Below are 20849 nucleotides of genomic sequence, written 5' to 3'. Positions count from 1 at the left end.
CTCCATGATGTGCAGAGATAAAGAACAATGAATGAAAGATACGCAAAAAAGTAACGATGACAAAGGAAACAGGCCATTGTAAACAGTTTGTAGGGTGAAAGACAATAGACAGTAGGTGCAGGAGGAGGCCATTCGGCCCTTCGAGCCATTCAATGTGATCATGGCTGATCATTCCCAATCAGTACCCCGATCCTGCCTTCTCCCCATACCCCCTGACTCCGCTATCCTTAAGAGCTCTATCCAGTTCTCTCTTGAATGCAATCAGAGAATTGGCCTCCACTGCCTTCTGAGGCAGAGAATTCCACAGATTCACAACTCTCTGACTGGAAAAGTTTTTCCTCATCTCAGTTCTAAATGGCCTACCCCTTATTCTTAAACTGTGGCCCCTTGTTCTGGACTCCCCCAACATTGGGAACATGTTTCCTGCCTCTAACGTGTCCAACCCCTTAATAATCTTATACGTTTCGATAAGATCTCCTCACATCCTTCTAAATTCCAGTGTATAGAAGCCTAGTCGCTCCAGTCTTTCAACATATGATAGTCCCGCCATTCTGGGAATTAACCTTGTAAACCTACGCTGCACGCCCTCAATAGCAAGAAAAATGAGAAGCTAGTGCGACATGGGTGCAGGAGGGATAGAGAGAGAGAGAATGCCGGGCTACCTGAAGGGAGAGAAATCAATATTCATACCACTGGGTTAAAAGCTACCCAATCAAAATGAGATGCTGTTCCTCCAATTTGCGTTTAGCCTCACTCTGACAATGGAGGAGGCAGAGGACAGAAAGGTCTGTGTAGGAATGGGAAGGAGAATTAAAGTTTCCAGCAACCGGGAGATCAGGTTGGTTCATGCGGGCTGAGCGAAGGTGTTCCGCAAAACGATCACCCAGTCTGTGTTTGGTTTCGCCGATGTATAAGAGTCCACATCTTGAACAACGGATACAGTAGACGAGGTTGGAGGAGGTGCAAGTGAGCCTCTGCCTAACCTGAAAGGACTGTCGGGTCCCTGGACAGAGTCGAGGGAGGAGGTATAACGATAGGTGTTGCATCTTCTGCAGTTGCGGGGAAGGTACCTGGGGAGGGGGTGGTTTGGGTGGGAAGGGATGAATTAACCAGGGAGTTGCGGAGGGGACGGTCTCTGCGGAAAGGGGTGGAGATGGGAAAATGTGGCCTGTGGTGGGATCCCGTTGGAGGTGGCAAAAATTCCGGAAGATTATGTGTTGTATGCAACGGCTGATGGGGTGGAAGGCAAGGACAAGGGGGACTCTGACTCAGGGGAGCAAGGACGGAGCTGCGGGGTACCGAGGAGACACAAGTGAGGTTCTCATTTATGATGGGAGGGGGGAACTCTGGTGTCCTAAAGAATGAGGACATCTCGGATGTTCTCGTATGGAACATCTCATCTTGGATGCAGATGCGGCGTAGACGGGGGAATTGGGAGGAGGGGATAGAGTCTTTGCAGGAAGCAGGGTGGGAAGAAGTATAGTCGAGATAGTTGTGGGAGTCATTGATTTTGTAATTGATATTTATTCATGAATTGCTTTAAGGCAAAATGATCTAACCTGAAGAAGTGTTGCTGCTTCATTCTGAACTGCTTGAATCTTGAGCATCACCAGTGCTTTAGTCTTCTGCCTCATCACATGGCTGCGCCAGGTAGTTTGTATAATAATAGCAGCACTGTTTCTTTTCTTGAGCTGTTGCTGATGCAAAAACCTACGCACAGCTCTCTGAATAAGGCACGCAGCTTTCTCTTTCTCCTAAAATACAAGACAATTGTTTAATTTAAAAAGGGGAACCTTGCCTCTCCGTTTCAAATTCCAAAATTATTTCTGGCAATATTTACAATGACAAAGCATATCATAATCATACTTTATTAGCCAAGTATGTTTTGCAACATACGAGGGATTTGATTTGCCATACCAATAAAAAGCAACAAAACACACAAAATATATTTTAACATAAACATCCACCACAGTGACTCCTCCACATTCCTCACTGTGATGGAAGGCGAAAAAAAGTTCAATCTCTTCCCTTCTTTGGGCTCCCGCAGTCGGGGGCCTTGAGCCTTCCGTTGTCGGAGCGGTCTAGGTTCCCATAGCCGGCGGTCGGCCCCTCCGTGTCGGGGCGATCAAGCTCCCGCATCGGGGGGATCTCAGCTCCCCGCACCGGACGATCGGACCCTGGTCGGGGCTAGTCAAACCTCTTGCGACTTTGGAGCTTCCCGACATCTACCCGAGACGGTAAGTTCCTCGATGTTGAAATCCGCAGGCCGCGGTTGAAGCGTCGATCCCAGGCAAAGTAAGTCCACGGCCTCACGGTGGGGCTCAAAGTCAGTCTGGAGCAAGGCCGCCAACTCCATGATGTTAGGCCGCAGAGCGACCGGAGATACGATCCGGTTCGCATCTCCGGCAAGGTAAGAGATTGAAAAAAGTTTCCCCCGACCCCCCACATAAAACAAACCAGAGAACACTAACACATACTTTTTCAAACACACCAAAAAATAACAAAAAAGACAAAGGGGCAGACAGACCTTTGGCAAGGCTGCCATCGCCACCCAGTTGATAAGTGTGCAGAGATTAATATTGATACATGTTTGTAAAGATAATGGCTTAAAAGTGTTAGTTTAATACATCACACTCATCATCCAGGCTTCCATAAACATTATTGAATGTAAAAGCTCTTGCCTCCAAAATATATTATTTTTTGTGAACTTCTAATGTTCTGCATTTATCTCTGGACTACTGAGAACACTGTTGCCACATTTCATCAGGATGCAGGTATATCTCATCAGTCTACTCATGTGTCTTAAATACATACGTGGTTTTTCGTGGAATAATTTGATCGTTGTATAAATATTCATTGTTGACCAGCCAAAAGCATCACACATTGCAATAACTGTTAGATTTATCCACAATCTTAAGAATGGCTAATTTGGGCAGCAGAATAGCGCTGGATAACTAAACTACCTTCAAAAGCTGAAGCTCACAGTTTAGCTTATATTTCCTCCAAGCAGCCTGTATGATTCTGGCAGCCCTGGCTTCTTTTCGTAGATCGAGAAGTCGAGCGCAAAGAAATGAGACGTAAGAGATAACAACCTGTAAAAATTAAAATGTACTTCAGGGAAATAGTTTATATAGCAATGATAGAACAGCCATCCTGTCACACTGAATCATTCAATTCAAGCAGCAAACATCTGTTGCTTAATGCTTAATACAGGCTCTATTACTATTATTAATGAAGTCATGGTCTAGAAATTAAATGGAATTAAAACATTTAAAACACACAGTTTATTAACGATTTCCCTAATAAACTTCCAGATAAGGTGTAACGTTGCATTGCTCAGAATTAGTAAGCTACGAAACTCTTAATGCATTCACTTGGAGATCTGAAACTTGTACCTTCTCATCTGGGATGGTGTTTGACATATCCACGTGCCGTATCATAGCTGGGATGCCTCCAAGGTCTGCAACAGCAGTAGTCACTAAATTAAAATTCTTCTTTTCATTTTCCAAGAGTTCTTCATAGATGTTGGCTGAAGGCAATGCTAAATAAAGACAATATACAATTCTGTATCATTTGAACAGCAAATCTAAGGCAGCAAACCACTGAAGCAATGTGACCATTAGTATTTCATTCACATTAGCAAAATTTCACTTTAAGACAAGAATAATGTGCAGATCGCCAGGGGTGCTCCAATCAGGGATACGGTTCGCATAACTTCACAACATTTCCACTTCTATCAGTCTAGAAATAAATGTTAGAGCAGTTTAATTTTTGTTTAAAATATAAAAAGCCCTTATTAGTCTTCAGGGAGCAATAATAATAATAATAATAATATATTTATTTTATATAGCGCCTTAACACATGCACAAAGCGCTTTACAAATACAATTAACATAGAAACAAACAGACAAACAGACAAACTATCCTGACGGAAAAGCGGCGAATAATCAACGCCAGCGTCCTCTCACGTCAGGGTCCGGCAGTAGACATTAAAGAACACAAGACACACAGATACAATTTTTTACACAAAACAGCCATCACAGTGATTGCTCTAGGCATACCCTCACTGTGATGGAAGGCAAAGTCTTGTCTCCTCCTCGTTCTTCTCCCGTGGCGCCACGAGGCGATCGAGGCTCCCAACCCCTTGAAGCCCCCACCGGGCGATGGAAAGTCCCAGGGTCGAGCCGAGCAGGCCGATGAAAGTCCTGAGCCCCCACCGGGCGATGGAAAATGCCGCGGCCGAGCCACGCAGGGCGATGAGAGTCCTGAGCCCCCACCGGGCGATGTAAATTCCCAGGGCCGAGCCACGCAGGGTGATGAGAGTCCTGAGCCCCCACCGGGCGATGTAAAGTGCTGCGGCCGGGCCACGCAGGGTGATGAAGGGCCTGCGGGCGGGTTGATCGTGCCTCGTGCTTCGGGGCGGTCGAAGTTGCTACGGCTGGAGCTCCCAAAAGCCGGTCGCCAGCCAGGGACCTGCGAGCTCCCGATGTTGCGGTCTGCAGGGCCCACGGCCGAAGCCTCCGAGATGGTAAGTCCAGGCCCTGCGACCGGAGTCTTCGAGGTCGATCCCAGCTGGAGGCCGCCGACTCCACGATGTTAGGCCGTAGCGCGAACGGAGATACGACACGGTAAAGGTCGCATCTCCGTTGAGGAGATTTAAAAAAAGGTTTCCCCCAACCCCCCCACCACCCCCCTACATACACAGAATTAAAAATAAAACAAAACGTACATTTAACATCAACAATGACAAAAAACACAACAACAAAAAACGGAGAGGCTGCCGGTGCAATGTGTTTACATTCTGAAATCTTTATGTTCCTCTACCTCAGATGAACTTACACTTTTCAAATCACAAAGGACCTATTATTCCTATTAGACTACTCTCAAACTTATCTTTGTTACGTTGCACAAGCCTACTTTCTGCCCATTTTCTGTTCATAAATGTCCTTCTCATTGTTGATTATATCTGATCACAGCCATTATTCTCCCCCTTTCTCCTTAATTTTTTTTTAATACCAACTGCAATTTTTTTAAATTGTGTTTTTCGGTTACGGTGTTTCAGCATAAATTGTTTATGGCAGTGGAGTTTTGAAAGAGGGAACTTCAGAGATACTGAATGTGGTGGTTATCATTTACGAAGTTCTAGATTCTGGAATTGTTCCTGTGGATTGGAGTAGCGAACATCACTAAAAGACATATTTCTGGACATTGAGAGACAAGGAAATAGAGTTGCAAAATATCATTGAAGGAGAACAGCCATGATTCTAATTATACTTACAGTTTGCAGGTATGGCATCAATAGAATTTTCAGATTCACTAGTTGATATATCAATTGCCACTGTCCCATGCTCTGCATATTCTACGGTCTGAGTAGTTCGCTGACAGATTTTGCCCACAGCCAAAAGGCTGGGATGGTAATGATGGATTAGGTAACATAAAATTCTGCCATCAGAAAAAGGGACAGTGAAATTCTCAGCCTGAAACAAGAAGAAAAAAAACTGCATTGGACATGAACCGCATACAAATTTAATTTTAGAAATGAAGTTATTCCTGTATTCCTCAGATAAGACTCTTTAGAATAGCCATTTGGCAATATACGAGCTGACCACATATCAGAATATTCTTATTCAAATCACTTTGTCAATACCAGAATGATTTTTAGATTTATGGCACTGCCCTGTACAATCAATAACATGTATTGTTCTTGGATCAGTAAATTTGCAATGCAACTTTTGAATCTACCTACCACGTTAGATATAAAGTGTGCACTACATAATCACTACATAATCACTACATAAATAAAGTGTATTTGCCTTGTCAGGCTTCATTGTCAATCTTAAATCCTTGTACTACAGGTATCAATCCTTTACACCATCCAATGGCCATCAATTATTTTTCATATCAATATACATATTCATGGCATTACATTCAATTGCAAGGTATTATCATGGCGTTGCTTATCCGTATAATTATAGCAGCAGAAACAAGATTTCTGCCATGTCATGAAGTCATCAGTCGGAACACCATTTCTAATTTATTGACATTGGAAAAGTAGATCTATGATATTGTCCTGTACAGTTAATAACATGCATTGTTCTAGGATCTGAACATTTTTTGCCCTGCCAGTTTCCCTTCAAGTCAAATTCTGTGGTCCTGTGTTCTTTCCCTTCAGTCAATATAAAACTGGTAAAATTCATATTTTACATGGTAGGCAAAAAAGATAATATTTTACATTTCACATTTGGTCTTTCGATAAAGCTGATCGTGTATGAAATAAAATTTTAAACAAAGTAAATATTACTTAAGATGGTAACAACTTGAAAATTTGCCACATCATATCTCAAGTTATACATCAATTGAACCAAGTTTTAAATCACTGATTTCATTGTGACAGATTATTTTTAATTCAAGGTGTTTACATGCAAATTCATAGAACTTTTAGTAACCTCAATCTAGCCAAGATTAAATTTAAAGGAATAATCAACTGTATCTAGTAAAAATATTCAAAAGCATTAAACTGTAGTGGCCTTATGTGAGACTTAGAAAGTTGAGTCATGAAACTGCGTTCCTAACAGTTCAACATTATCCGAAAATAAAATCAGTCATAACACTATGTTTTTCATGGATCACATTTGCACATCTTAAAAATAAAATTTGAGTCAGGGAATTAATTGGAAAATATGCGTATGCACACAAGCAGGCTGCCTGGAAAGCCAGCCAAAATTCAGTCTGAAGAAGGGTCTCGACCCGAAATGTCACCCATTCCTTCTCTCTTGAGATGCTGCCTGACCCGCTGGGTTACTCCAACATTTTGTGAAGCCAAAATTCAGCATCAGCACAAAGAATCAGTGCAACAACAGACAACCCACATAAAAGACAGAAAGCAGAATTAGATCAATGTTTAACAACTTTACGTACTTTCACATCATAATATGCGCCTACAGCATTTATCCAATTCATCAACAAAGTGACCCGTGGACTATATTTTTCAGGCATGCAGCTGAAGTCTTGATCTTTCTTTGGATGGGGCACAACAGCCAGAGAATGCAGAGCAGCCAGTTTCCGTGATGTGGCCAAAGCTTTTTTCAGAAATTCAATTTCTTCTCGCAACTGATCTTCATTTAGCAAAATTTCCACCTGAGTAGATCAAAACAACACAGTCAAAACTAAAATGTTGGCACTCGATGCACAACACTTAAACTGGTCTATCTTTTAGCTTGTTAGTCATATCATCAGTGATACTGAACAGTGTATTTTTCTATCCTTGGTTCTAATAGTGAGGTGCTAGAAGACCTTATTTGTATGCTCCATTCATTTCTTAGCACATATACCTTCCTGTACAAAGGTGCAGACCCAGATATTACCATTTAACTTTGACAGGGGAACTTCAAATAACTGCAAACTAAAAAAAAGGCCCATTTCTCAATACGTGCTTGAATATTTAATTTCAAACCTACCCACACACTTCCTTTAATGATCAGAAAAATAGTATAAATGAAGGTCAACTGTTTTCAGTTCAATTAGATTACCAGTCTATACTGTACCTGAAAGGTAAAGATGATTCGCCACAACAGTGCTAACGTCTTTTCCCGATTTCCATCCACTATATCTCTAGAATCTATATCATTACCTGGTGCACATATAGAAACAGTTGTATTCAAAACCCATTAAAAAATTTAAAATTAAAAAAATCTTTCGACTGAAGTTAATAAAAAAAGGTCTTACCCCGTTCATCTTTCAGATCAACTCGAGTTTTAAGGACATCCAGTGCAACAGCTACATTATGCAGTTTCTGTAGTCGACTGATTGCTGGGACCCTTAGCTGCTTTGACAGGTGCAAGTTTGCAGTAAGAAGCTCCATTGCTCGCCTGTAACGGGTCACCAGACAAAATATTTGAAAAGTGCATGTCAATGAGAAATTCTTTTCAATGGAAACTTTCTTCCAGCAGTTCTAATGTAAAGATTTTCTTTCATATGAACTTAGCCTCATCACTTCAAAAGAAACTAAATCCAAATTTTTGGTCAACATACCACAGGAGATCATAAGTTACAATATTTCCTCCATTGCTGAATGAATATATTCTCGTCTGCAATAACCCAATGTTTATTTCGAAATAATCAACTTAAAATGTATTCACTGTTTTAGCCTCCTCCCACAACAAAACTTCTGATCATCCATCTGTATGTTTCTTAATCCAAGTAAGATCATGCCACGCGATCAACTTTTCAATGCTCTATGAAACGACCAAGCAAACAATAGTACCACTACATTTTTAAAAAAAGATGACAATCAGAACACTGGGCAGTGACTCGGGCACTATATTTGGGTGGGCATTAAGAAAGCTTTACGGTGAGGGGGGGGGGGGGGGGGCAGTTTAAAGAAGATATGTGGGGCAAATATTTCCACACAAGGTGGGAGGTGTCTGGAATATGTTCCCAAAGATGGTGGTGAAAGCAGATGCAATAGTGGTATTTAAGAGACTTATAGATAGACACCTGAATACGGACAGAGTGCAGGGATAAAGATCCCGTGGGCACAAGAGATTAGTTTATTTTGGCGTCATGTTCCGCAGATATTGTGGGCTGAAGGGTCTGTTCCTGTGCTGTCAGTGTTTGGTTCAAAAGCCACAACCTAAACGTCTTACTGCATTTTTAATTTTTATACCAATTACCATTAATTTATTATAATAACACTATTGCAACTCAATTGTTTTGATTAAACAGCCAATTTAAAAATGATACTCAGAAACATCGTAATTCCACAGAACGACCAAAAATACTTACACCAAACGAACACCACATCGAAGATCGACAGCAAGATTGGTGACTTCAAACCTAAATTCATGAAGCGGTGTCTGACAATGACTGACTGTCAACCCCAGGAAACCAAGATGCCGGGAAATGTCTCCTTCACCACTGAGGAAATCTCTCGAGAAGGCAAATAGCAGGTCTTTGCTGGTCTAAACAAAAAAAGGCAAGTTAAGGAAAAAAAGTCTCACTGTAATGCATACTCATCCCTTTCTCCACGACACACACTTGTTTAGCTTTACTACGGTTTCACAGATGCAAAATATCATAAAATGGAGGTTGTACAATAAAATTGTACAAACTAATTTAGACACTTCACTTCCTTCTTAACCGAGTTAAATTGATTTTACTGATGCCACAAGTAAACAGAAAGCCTTAATTTGTTGAATTTTAATTTAAATCATTCATTCTGTGGCGGCTCCCAAGGGTCGGGCCATACCACTACCGACCCCTCAGCACGGGAATGGACCGGCCCAGGGGAGGAGGCCCTTTGCTGCGGATATAAAGGACAAGGTTTTGGGCGCGATTGCATTCTAGCAGACTTGACAACCGTAATAAAATCAAACCTCCCGAAATACCCGGCTCCTCGCCTTTATTTCGGGCCTTTTTCGACGCGCCACATTGGTGACCCCGAACAGTCCATTGATTAAATAATGGACGCAAGATGGAAAGCCGACCGTTCGTCCGGCTTGCAGGCCGACCAGGCCACAGCTGTTGACGCGGTAGCCATCAAGCGCCCGACATTCTGGACCACCCGGCCTCGCGTTTGGTTTCACCAAGCGGAGGCTCAGTTCCAGCTGCGGGGCATCACAGCAGATGACACCCGTTTTTTCCACCTGGTGGGAGCCCTTGACCAGGACACGGCCGAAGAGGTCACGGAGTTCCTCGAGGACCTCCACACCTACGATAAGTATAAAGCCCTGAAGGAGCTGCTGCTCCAAACTTACGGGCTGACCAGAATGGAACGGGCCGAAAGGCTCCTCCATATGCAGGGCCTAGGCGACCGGAGCCCATCTAGCCTCCTGAAGGAGATGGTCGCGGTACTCGACGGGCACAGGCCGTGCCTGATGTTTCAGTATACTTACCTGCACCTGCTGCCGGCAGACATTCGCCTGCAGGTCACCGACGCCTCCTTTGATGACACTTGGGCCCTACGCCAGAAGCCTACGAGATCGCCCCCCGTGGCCGTTGCGGGTCCTGCACCTGCACATGCACCTGCAATCCCACACCAGCAGGCTCCAGCCAGCACCAGCAAGAGGCACTGGTGTTATTACCACCAGTGCTGGGGTGCTGCAGGCCGACAATGCCGCCAGCCGTGCACGTTCCCGGGAACGGGGCCGGCTGCCAATAGTCCCCGCAGCGGCCGGCCAGATTCGCCTGGGATGGGCGCTCCGGGGGCCGCTTCCTCGTGGATACCAGGGCGGAGATGAGCGTCCTGCTCCCTTCGCTGCTGGACATTCGTTCTGGGAAGTGGGGACCCATCCTCACCGCTGCAAACGAGAGCCACATTCGGACTTATGGCGTCTGCACGGTTCACATCGTTTTCGGCGCCAGTCATTTCACGTGGCATTTCACGTGGCAGTTCACGATCGCAGACATCTCCCAGCCGTTGCTCGGGGCCGACTTTCTGCGGGCTCATTCTTTCCTGGTGGACTTCAGGCAGCAGCGCTTGGTCCACGCCGCCACGATGGAGCCCATCGCGTTGCGTCTGAATGAGCCCGCTGTCGTCCGTGGACTCCCATTTCGCTCGGGTTCTGGCGGAATTCCCAGACATCATGACCCCGCAATTCCGGTCGTCGACCCCCAAGCACGGGGTGGTCCATTATATAATGACTACTGGCACACCCCTCCACGCACGAGCACGCCGACTGCCGCCCGATAAGCTACGTCAGGCACGGCAGGAGTTCCGCAAGATGGAGTCCTTTGGGGATCGTCCGCCCTTCCAACAGCCCATGGGCATCCCCACTCCACATGGTCCCCAAGGCAAACGGTGGCTGGAGACCTTGCGGGGATTATCGGCGGCTGAATGTCGCTACCGCCGCGGACCGATACCCCGTGCCCCACATCCAGGACTTCAACGCCCATTTGGCCAGAGCTACGATATTCTCGAAAGTGGATCTTGTGCGGGGCTACAACCAGATCCCGGTGCACCCGGAGGATGTGCCCAGGACGGCAATCCTCACACCGTTCGGACTGTACGAGTTCGTACGGATGCTGTTCGGCCTCAAGAACGCCGCGCAGGCATTCCAACGATTGATGGACGGCGTGTGTCGCAGGCTGGATTTCCTGTTCGTTTACCTCGACGACATGTTGGTAGCCAGCCGCTCGCGGCAGGAGCACTATGCCCACCTCCGGCAGCTCTTTCAGCGGCTCAGCGAGCACGGGTTGGCTATCAACCTTGCCAAGTGCCGCTTTGGCGTGGCCGCGAATGACTTTCTCAGCCGAGTGACTTCGCAAGGCGCGGTTCCCCTGCCGGACAAAGTCGACGCCATCCGCCGGTTTCCCCGTCCATCCTCGGTGTGTGCCCTGCAGGAGTTCGTCGGCATGGTGGCGTTTTATCAACGGTTCCTGCCATCCGCGGCTCACATCATGCGGCCACTATACGAGCAGCTGGCGGGTAGGCGTAAGGACGTCGTGTGGACCGACGAGGCGGTAACAACCTTCGACGGCGCGAAGGAGGCCCTGGCTCGGGCTGTGCTGCTGGTTCACCCACGGGAGGATGCCCCGACAGCCCTTACGGTGGAAGCCTCAGAGTCGGCGATTGGTGCCGTACTGGAGCAACTGACGGACGGGGGTTGGCGCCCCCTGGCCTTCTTCAGCCGGCACCTCAACAACGCCTAAAGGAAATACAGCGCATTCGACCGTGAGCTCCTAGCTCTTTACCTGGCGGTGCGCCACTTTCGCTATTTCCTGGAAGGCCGCCCGTTCACCACGTACACGGACCATAAGCTGCTCACGTTCGCTTTGACAAAGGTTTCCGAAAACACATGGTCCGCCCGAAAGCAGCGCCAGTTGGCGTATATATCCGAGTACACCACCTCCATTCGCTTCATCGAGGGGAAGGAAAACCGGGTGGCCGACGCGTTGTCTCGCCCCGCTGTCAATGCCGTTTTAGAAGTGGCGCCTGGCATTGATTATTCTGCCCTAGCGGAGGCTCAGCTAACGGACGGGGAGATGCCCGCCTACCAGACTGCCATCTCTGGCCTCCGCCTTGAGGATGTCCCCCTCGGCCCCGGAGGAGCGACGATACTGTGCGATGTGTCGGCAGGTCAGCCGCACCCCATCGTCCCTGCCGCATGGCGCCGGAGGGTGTTCGACCTGGTCCACGGGCTGGCTCACCCATCCATCCGGGCGACGACCGCACTGGTAGCTGCGCGGTTCATGTGGCATGGTCTGCGCAAGCAGGTTGGCCACTGGGCCCGCACCTGCATTCCGTGCCAGACGGCGAAGATCCAACGCCACATCCGGGCGCCACTCCAGGAGATCGGTCTACCCCGCCGGCATTTCGACCACCTGCACGTGGACATTGTGGGCCCTCTTCCGCCGTCCCAGGGCATCACCCACCTCCTCACGGTGGTGGACCTCCCCACGGTGCCTGGGGAGTTCGTGCCCTCGTTGCCAGGGCGAGAGGAACCGCCCTCATCCACCCTATAGCGCCTTCAAGAGCGAGTTGGCAAGCTCGCACCGGTGCCGTCATCCCGCCATGGTACATTCCGCCCTTACGTGCCATCGGCCCTCCGGGACTGCGCCTATGTGTTCCTGCTCTGTGACGCCCACCTGACGCCACTCCAGAGGCCTTATGAGGGCCCGTACCGGGTGCTGGAGCACGGGCAGAAAACCTTTGTCTTGGACATGGGGGGCCGGCCGGAGGCCATGTCAATTGACCGCTTGAAGCCGGCCCACTTGGACATCGACCAACCTGTGCGGGTTGCCCAGCCTCGGCCACGAGGTCACCCCCCTTTGCGGGTCCCACCACCTGTCCCTCCAACTGTGCCCCTCTGTCGGCCGACTTTCGTACGCGGTCTGGTCGGGTTGTGCTTCCACCAGTGCGTTTCGTGCCTCCGGTTCTGGGGGGGGGTCCTGTGGCGGCTCTCAAGGGTCGGGCCATACCACTACCGACCCCTCTGCATGGGAATGGTAGTCGGTCCAGGGGGGCAGCCCTTTGCTACGGATATAAAGGACGAGGTTTCGGGCGCGATTGCATTCTAGCAGACTTGACCGGTCTGACAACCGTAATAAAATCAAACCTCCCGAAATACCCGGCCCCTCGCCTTTATTTCAGGCCTTTTTCGACGCGCCACAATTCCATCTTTGGTGTGCACTTAGTAATGGCTTCCAGCATTGTACTAATTTTTCAGCACTATTATAAATATCAAATTTCCTATTATCTCAAAATTTCAGCCCAAAACCTCATTTGATTAACAGAAAATAGATTTTCATAAATGAACTATATTTTTAAAACTCAACTTTGAAAAATTATTAAACACAAGATAATATCATGTCATTTCTCAATTTTGTACTATATTTGAAAACAGTTGAATCTAAAATATCATTCAAGATGTCCTGCTGAAGAATTTAATAGTCCCACTAAAACAACTGAAGAATTAAATGTCTGTGCAGTTTTACATTTCATGCTGGTATCTCAAGGACCTATCTGTTATCAAGACCAATTTGTTCTTCATTCAAGGGGATGATTAAACCTTTGCAATGAAGAACGATAAACTCCACGATAAAAGCTTAATGACATATCCCGAAAAATACTACCTGTAAACATCTTACCTTAAACTCAGCATCTTTGCAGAAAAGACATGGATCATGATCTATTAATCTGGATTGCTTGGCACAGTCAAGAAACCAAACCAGAAGGAGGAATTTCTTCAGGGTGAATTGTGCCAAAACTTCCTGGTGCTCTAGAAAAAGCAAAGCACAAAAGCCAGAACATTTAAATTTAGTCTCCAACTCACCTTTCTCTCAGAGGAAGAATATCTGCATGTTAAAACTACAAAATATCAAATCCAAAGTGTAAAATGTCAACCCTCAAAAGACTTTATTTTAAACTGAAAATTATGTATCATTGATCATAACTTAGTATTTTAACATTTGGGGTGAAAATTCTTCATTGACTGTCAATATTGATTGGGTACTAGATCATTGACTATCCATTACTTAGCAAATACTCCAAAGATGAACTCCTATCTCAATGCCATATATCGTTTAAAAAAAATAACGATATCACTGCAAAAACTGTTGGGAAGTTCACTATAATCCGATAGTTGTATTCCCAAGAAATCTCGTGTTATAGAAAAATGCATTATAAAACCAAAAATGTTGGTAGCACACATTGGTAGTAAAATTTGAAGGAAAATTTCTTACCATCACGATATAAATGTGGCACTGTTGGATGTCTATGTGCTGCAGCTATATCTGAATTCCAAAGCAAGCGATTTAAAATGAACCTGGCTAATCCAGTAATATCACTGTTGCTTTCCAATGGAATCATTTCACCAAAGACACACTGCAATTAAATAACAGTTGAAGACATTTAAGTACATAAACTAAAATTCATTGCAAATAAACAAAACTGTCTTTATTATGAAATTGTTACTCTTGTTACTCCACATCTAAGGCAAAGTAATGTCTACCTAAATAAAGAAGCATTATAAACATGACTTGATTTTTAGTAAAACACACCTCCAGTCCAATTCGTAGCCACAGTGGATTATATGATAAAAGCCATTTGAGGATTTTCTGTCGATGTCCTATAATGGAGAAAATAATATTTACAAAACAGCAAATTCTCATTTTACTTTTTCCTTCACATCCATTTAGTATTTTTTGCATGAATGATTGTCTTAAGAAACCATTTTCTCTCCATTGAACCCAGCTATGAGATTAGCGCTAGAGATGCAAGGAATTGCAGATGCTGGAATCTTGAGCAAAACAGAAAGTGCTGGAGGAACTCAATGGTCAGGCAACATCCGAGGAGAAAATGGACAGGTGACATTTAGAGTCCGGATTAGTCTGAAAAAGTGTCCCGACCCGAAGCGTTGCCAATCCGTTGCTGCCTGACCCACTGAATTCCTCCAGTACTTTCTTTATCTGCAGTCAGTAATGATTGGGCATCAGGATTGAGAGTGGAGAGTGACAATATCATCAGGCCAGAGTGGATTGAGAACTGATTGACAGACAGAAACAGTGGAAAGAAATAGGTCTTTTGTAGGTGACAGGCAGTAATCAGGGGACCACTGCAGAGGTCAGTGCTTGGATTCAGGTAGCACAACATATATGATTTTTGATGCAACAACTTAACATAACATTTCCACATTTATAGATGACAAAGCTAGAGGTGAGGGGAAATGCAAAGCAGCTCCAGTGAGATTCAGATAAGCTGGATGAGTGAGCAAATTCATGGCCATTACAGTATACATGGTTAATACAAAGTTACCTATTTTAATTCTAAAAGGACTTACTTACCTCTGAATAATGACAGATTGGGCAATGGTAAGGTGTAATGAGACCCGGGTGTCCTTGTACACCAGCTACTAAAATTGAGAGCACTGATGACACATTGGCCTTCACTGCAATTTAAGTACAGGTCGCTCCCAGGTTACGCCTGACTTACAGGCGCTTCTGCTCCAATAAATGCTGGAATTAGTTTCTGCTCGCTCCCTACTTTTAATAATTACTCTTTATCAGTCTTTAATGCTTTTGATATTATTTGTCACAATACTCTGATAGTAGGATTACCTGAAGAAGGGTCTCGACCCAAAATGTCACCCATTCCTTCTCTCCCGAGATGCTGCCTGACCCTCTGAGTTGCTCCAGCAATTTGTGTCTACCTTCGATTTAAAACAGCATCTGCAGTTCTTTTTCCTGCACACCTTATTAACAATTCAAACCTGTATCAGGACCAGGGATGTCTTACTGCAGTTGCTACAGGGGCTAGATGAGAGCCAAAGGATCTTTTTGCCAAGGAGGAAGTGCAATAAAGATTTACCGGATCAATTCATGGAGATGGAAAGACTGGCATTCAATAACCGATTTAGAGCTTGTAAGAACAAAAGGTACTTCATAGAAATCTCTAAACATTTTAATAGAACTACAAACACCATGTTCAGGGAATATTTTTCTGTAGCTGAACATTACACAAGCAGAGGTCCCACTCTCGGGATATGAAATAAACAATTTAAAGGAACTTTTTAAATAAAAGGTGAACCTGGGGAATTCTGTAGAAGAGGATTCTGTAGAGGAAAACAAGACATTAACTGTACTCAAGAAAGAGTAGATCTATTTCTTAATGCTAAAAAGATCAAGTGATATAAGGAAAGGCAAATACAGGGTATGAATCAGTAATGTGTTAATGGTGACGCAGGCACAAAAGGCCTACAGCTGCTTCTATTTTCTATGTCTGTGCAAGATAGATTTCATAGCTCCTTCAGCTATTAAGGTAAATTACTGGATTAGTGCAAGAAAAAAAGCAGAGGTAACTGATCGACCAAGATCTTATTGATTGGTAACCAGGTCCAAAGGTGTGAATGCCTTCCTACTTCAGCTCCTGCCAATATACAAAATATGGTTGATAGGCAATAGACAATAGGTACAGGAGGAGGCCATTCGGCCCTTCGAGCCAGCACCGCCATTCAATGTGATCATGGCTGATCATTCGCAATCAGTACCCCGTTCCATACCAATTCTAATAAAGCATGATCTTTGCACAAAGAATAAATTACAGAGCATAACGACCTTCTGGATGCATCTATAAAATTGTATAATAAGGGTTTGTATGATTACCCAAGTCTTTCCAGAGACAGCGATCTTTCCGCACAAGGAGATGATTCGCCTCAATATTTGCTTCCAGTTTCTGTATAACTTTGACCATCCCTTCAGATGTAAATAATCTGCAGGCTGCACGGCGGAGACGGTTGAGTCTACATTTTGCAGAGTATGCCCTCAATGACATTTCTTCTTTAGTTGGTGCTGAAGAAACACTCATTTTGTGGTGCTGGGTCTCAGAACCCATGAATAATGTAGCAGTATTCACTGGAAGATAATGCCAACATATGCAAATTAACAGGATATTAAAAATTGCATTAATTTTCTTCCATGCTATTAAATGCCCATGAAGATTTTTTTTTAAATTTTTAATTGAGCTTAGTTGAATGTACAATTATAAAAATAAATGTAAATCTGTAATGGAAATTTATTTTTTAATTTACATTCTCGCAAGATCAGTAACACTATATTCTGTATTTTGTTTCTTTCTCTCTCTCGCACTACTTTGACGTACTCATGTACGGTAAGATTTGCCTGGATAGAACTCAAAAGTATCTCCACTGTATCTCGGTAATACATGGCAATAATTAACCAACAGTAATCAGAAAATGCCAAGAGAGTCAATAGTCAATAGTCATTTATTTGTCACATACACATAAATGTGTAGTGAAATGAAACATTACCCGCAGTTGAAACATTAAGACCAATAAGAATAATCAATAAAAATGCAATAACACATACAATCATACACTAACACCAAACAAAAGAAACATCCATCACAGTGAGTCTCCTCCAGTCCCTTCTCACTGTGATGGAAGGCCAAAATGTCTTTTCTCTTCCCTGCCGTCTTCTCCCGAGGTCAGGCTGTTGTAGTTGCCACGTCGGGGCGGTCGGGGCTCCCGACATTGGAGCGCCGCGCCGGACGGTGAAAGGTCCGCGGCCTATTCCAGGCCGCACCGGACGGTGAAAGGTCCACGGCGGGCCGACCCAAGCCCCGCGATTCGGGGCGGGCGAACACGCTGCCTCTGCCGCTGCTCCCGATGTCGGCCCCCACCCAGGGGCCTGCGGGCTTCCAACGTCCAGGCGGCCCGCGCCGGAGCCTCCGGAGATGAGTCGCAGCCGCTCCCGCAGCATCCGAAGGCAGCCAGCGCCGCAGGTGGTGAGTCCGGGCCGTGGGCTCTGCGAACCAGAGCCCCAGGTGGTCCCAGGTGCATGGCCGGTGGTAGGCCGCAACGGGAACGGAGACATGACACAGAAACAAGTTCGTGTCTCCGTTCGGGAGAGAGAATTTTTTACGATTCCCGTTCCCTCCCCCCCCCTCCCCCCAACATAACATACAAACACTACACCATATTTAAACTACAACTCATACAAAAACAACAAAAAACACAAAAGACAGACGGACTGCAGGCAAGCCGCAGCTGCGACGGCAGCGCTGGCTCAGGCATGAACTATAAAACAGACTAGTGCATCACGTGCACCCGAAACAATATTACAGAACATACTAAGAGCAGCATATGGCATTATCATAGTTCACCTCTGGAGGACTCGGTGTTCACTGCAAAGTCATCAGGAGTAAGAATAAAATTTAACCACCACTTGAATCCTCTTTCCTGCTTCTCTTTCCAGCGTTCATCATAAAACATGTTTTTTGCAGCAAATGGCAGTGGATGTCTTGGAATAACTGGAATATACAAGTAACCATCTTAAAAGCCTACCAGCAGAAATATGAAACAAAATATTGTATGGAAATCACACATCTCAGAGGAATCCCTATGGTTATGAACAACAATGAATTAACATTAACATCAATACTTATGCCTAAAACACACATTTATAATTTAACCTCGTGTATGCATTTGCCAATGACATTGTAAAAGATAACCCCCAGAGTGTGGGGATGTTTCTTCATTACTCAGGTGCTTTACTTGTTGTAGTTATGGCTGACGCTTATGAAAAAATATATGAAGCATGTATTCTAATGGAATCAATACATGTAGCCAAAAGCCTGAGTCAAAGTCCATCATATGACTAGTCAAAATGCCATGATTTCCAGTCAGCAGTAAATAAATCACCCTGTATTTAAGCTGTTCCTCAGTGCAAATTATTTAATGTTTCCACTGGACAGTACCTTAGATAAATGCTCTGGGAATGGGAGGGGGAGTTAAAGTGCTGGGCCACCGGGAGATCTGGTCTCCCGGTGGCCCAGCACTTTAACTCCCCCTCCCATTCCCAGTCTGACCTCTCTGTCATGGGCCTCCTCCAGGGCCATAGTGAGGCCCGCCGGAAATTGGAGGAGCAGCACCTCATATTTCGCCTGGGCAGTTTGCGGCCCGGTGGTATGAACGTCGACTTCTCCAACTTCAGATAGCTCCTCTGTCCCTCCCTTCCCCTCCTCCTTCCCAGATCTCCCTCTATCTTCCTGTCTCCACCTATATCCTTCCTTTGTCCCACCCCCGACATCAGTCTGAAGAAGGGTCTCGACCCGAAACGTCACCCATTCCTTCTCTCCCGAGATGCTGCCTGACCTGCTGAGTTACTCCAGCATTTTGTGAATAAATCGATTTGTACCAGCATCTGCAGTTATTTTCTTATACTACTTGATATGGACACCAGCTTGCAGCAACAACATGTACTCATTTAACCAGTTATTTCACCATCACCTACCGCTTGCCGGAGGTCAGAAATCAAATTTCCTAGTTTAACATGAAACATAACATTTCTAGATTATTCCCAGGTATAATGACCATTTTAAAAACACGAATCTTTTGATTATTAATTTATAAAAATAAATTTGACGGACACAGCATATTCTCCACCAACATTCAGAATGAAAAAAAAGCTTGAGTTAAAATATTTTACAAGGATCAAATATTTAAACATGCTGCAAAAACTATTTACTTACCAGTCTTAATCAATTTTCTAAAAGTTAATTGTGACTGTGCAACACCAGGCATAAGTTTGCCACGGTTCACTGGAGCAGTGAAAGACTTGACTTGAGAAACTGTAGAGTTCAGAAAAATTGATTATGTAACAATATATCCTACTACAATGTGAATTAACTGACACGTCTTTATTTTTAACAAAGATTATACACACTATATACAGTGCCCTCCATAATATTTGGGACAAAGACCCTTCATTTATTTATTTGCCTTTGCACTCCACAATTTGAGAGTTGTAATAGAAAAAAATCACATGTGGTTAAAGTGCACATTGTCAGATTTTAATAAAGTCCATTTATATACATTTTGGTTTCACCATGTAGAAACTACAGCAGTGTTTATACATAGTTCCCCCCCCCCCCATTTCAGGGCACCATAATGTTTGGGACACAGCAATGTCATGTAAATGAAAGCAATCTAAACCTAATGTTTAGTATTAGGTTGCATATCCTTTGCATGCAATGACTGCTTGAAGTCTGCGATTCATGCACATCACCAGTTACTGGGTGTTTTCTCTGGTGATGCTCTGCCATGTCTGTATTGCAGCCACCTTTACCTTAAGCTTGTTTTGGGGGCTAGTCCCCTTTAGTTTTCTCTTCAGCATATAAAAGGCATGCTCAATTGGGTTCAGATCGGGTGATTGACTTGGCCACTCAAGAATTGACCATTTTTTAGCTTTGAAAAACTCTTTGTTGCTTTAACAGTATATTTGGGATCATTTTCTTGCTGTACAATGAACCGCCTACCAATGAGTTTTGAGGCATTTGTTTGAACTTGAGCAGATAGGATGTGTCCATACACTTCAGAATTCATTATGCTACTACCATCAGCAGTTGTATCATCAATGAAAATAAGTGAGCCAGTACCTTCAGCAGCCATACATGCCCAACCCATAACACCCCCACCACTGTGTTTCACAGATGAGGTGGTATGCTTTGGATCTTGGCCAGTTCATACTTTGCTCTTGCCATCACTCTGATACAAGTTAATCTTCGTTTCATCTGTCCACAAGATCTTTTACCAGAACTGTGTACTTCTTTTAAGTACTTCTTGGCAAACTGTAACCTGGCCATCCTATTTTTGCAGCTAACCAATGGTTTGCATCTTGCAGTGTGGCCTCTGTATTTTTGTTCATGAAGTCTTCTGCGGACAGTGGTCATTGACAAATCCACACCTGACTCATGAAGAGTGTTTCTGATCTGTCGGACAGGTGTTTGGGGATTTTTCTTTATTATAGAGAATTCGTCTGCCATCAGCTGTGGAGGTCAGGTCTTCCTCGGCCTGCCAGTCCCTTTGCGATTAGTAAGCATACCAGTGCTCTCTT

At 44.7% G+C, this 20849-nt stretch overlaps 1 protein-coding gene across 2 annotated transcripts in view; it reads right to left on the bottom strand.

Moving 5' to 3' along the window:
- The window catches only part of aspm (assembly factor for spindle microtubules), a 58942-nt gene that overhangs the window by 30436 nt on the left and 7657 nt on the right, over positions 1 to 20849 (bottom strand). For both annotated transcript variants that reach the window (XM_078407737.1, XM_078407738.1), the window contains exons 4-17: positions 19486 to 19584; positions 18118 to 18264; positions 16599 to 16847; positions 14499 to 14566; positions 14181 to 14322; positions 13587 to 13717; positions 8784 to 8959; positions 7725 to 7867; positions 7544 to 7629; positions 6918 to 7136; positions 5278 to 5476; positions 3396 to 3541; positions 2964 to 3092; positions 1560 to 1754 (exon numbers count right to left, since the gene is read on the bottom strand). In XM_078407737.1, the coding sequence (XP_078263863.1) occupies positions 1560 to 1754; positions 2964 to 3092; positions 3396 to 3541; positions 5278 to 5476; positions 6918 to 7136; positions 7544 to 7629; positions 7725 to 7867; positions 8784 to 8959; positions 13587 to 13717; positions 14181 to 14322; positions 14499 to 14566; positions 16599 to 16847; positions 18118 to 18264; positions 19486 to 19584 (2129 nt within the window). The remainder of the gene's footprint in view (positions 1 to 1559; positions 1755 to 2963; positions 3093 to 3395; positions 3542 to 5277; positions 5477 to 6917; positions 7137 to 7543; positions 7630 to 7724; positions 7868 to 8783; positions 8960 to 13586; positions 13718 to 14180; positions 14323 to 14498; positions 14567 to 16598; positions 16848 to 18117; positions 18265 to 19485; positions 19585 to 20849) is intronic.

This window comes from Rhinoraja longicauda, chromosome 11 (assembly GCF_053455715.1).
Source record: "Rhinoraja longicauda isolate Sanriku21f chromosome 11, sRhiLon1.1, whole genome shotgun sequence".
NCBI lineage: Eukaryota > Metazoa > Chordata > Chondrichthyes > Rajiformes > Arhynchobatidae > Rhinoraja > Rhinoraja longicauda.
The sequence above is the reverse complement of the archived record's forward strand: the minus strand, read 5'-3'. Positions and strand labels throughout refer to the sequence as shown.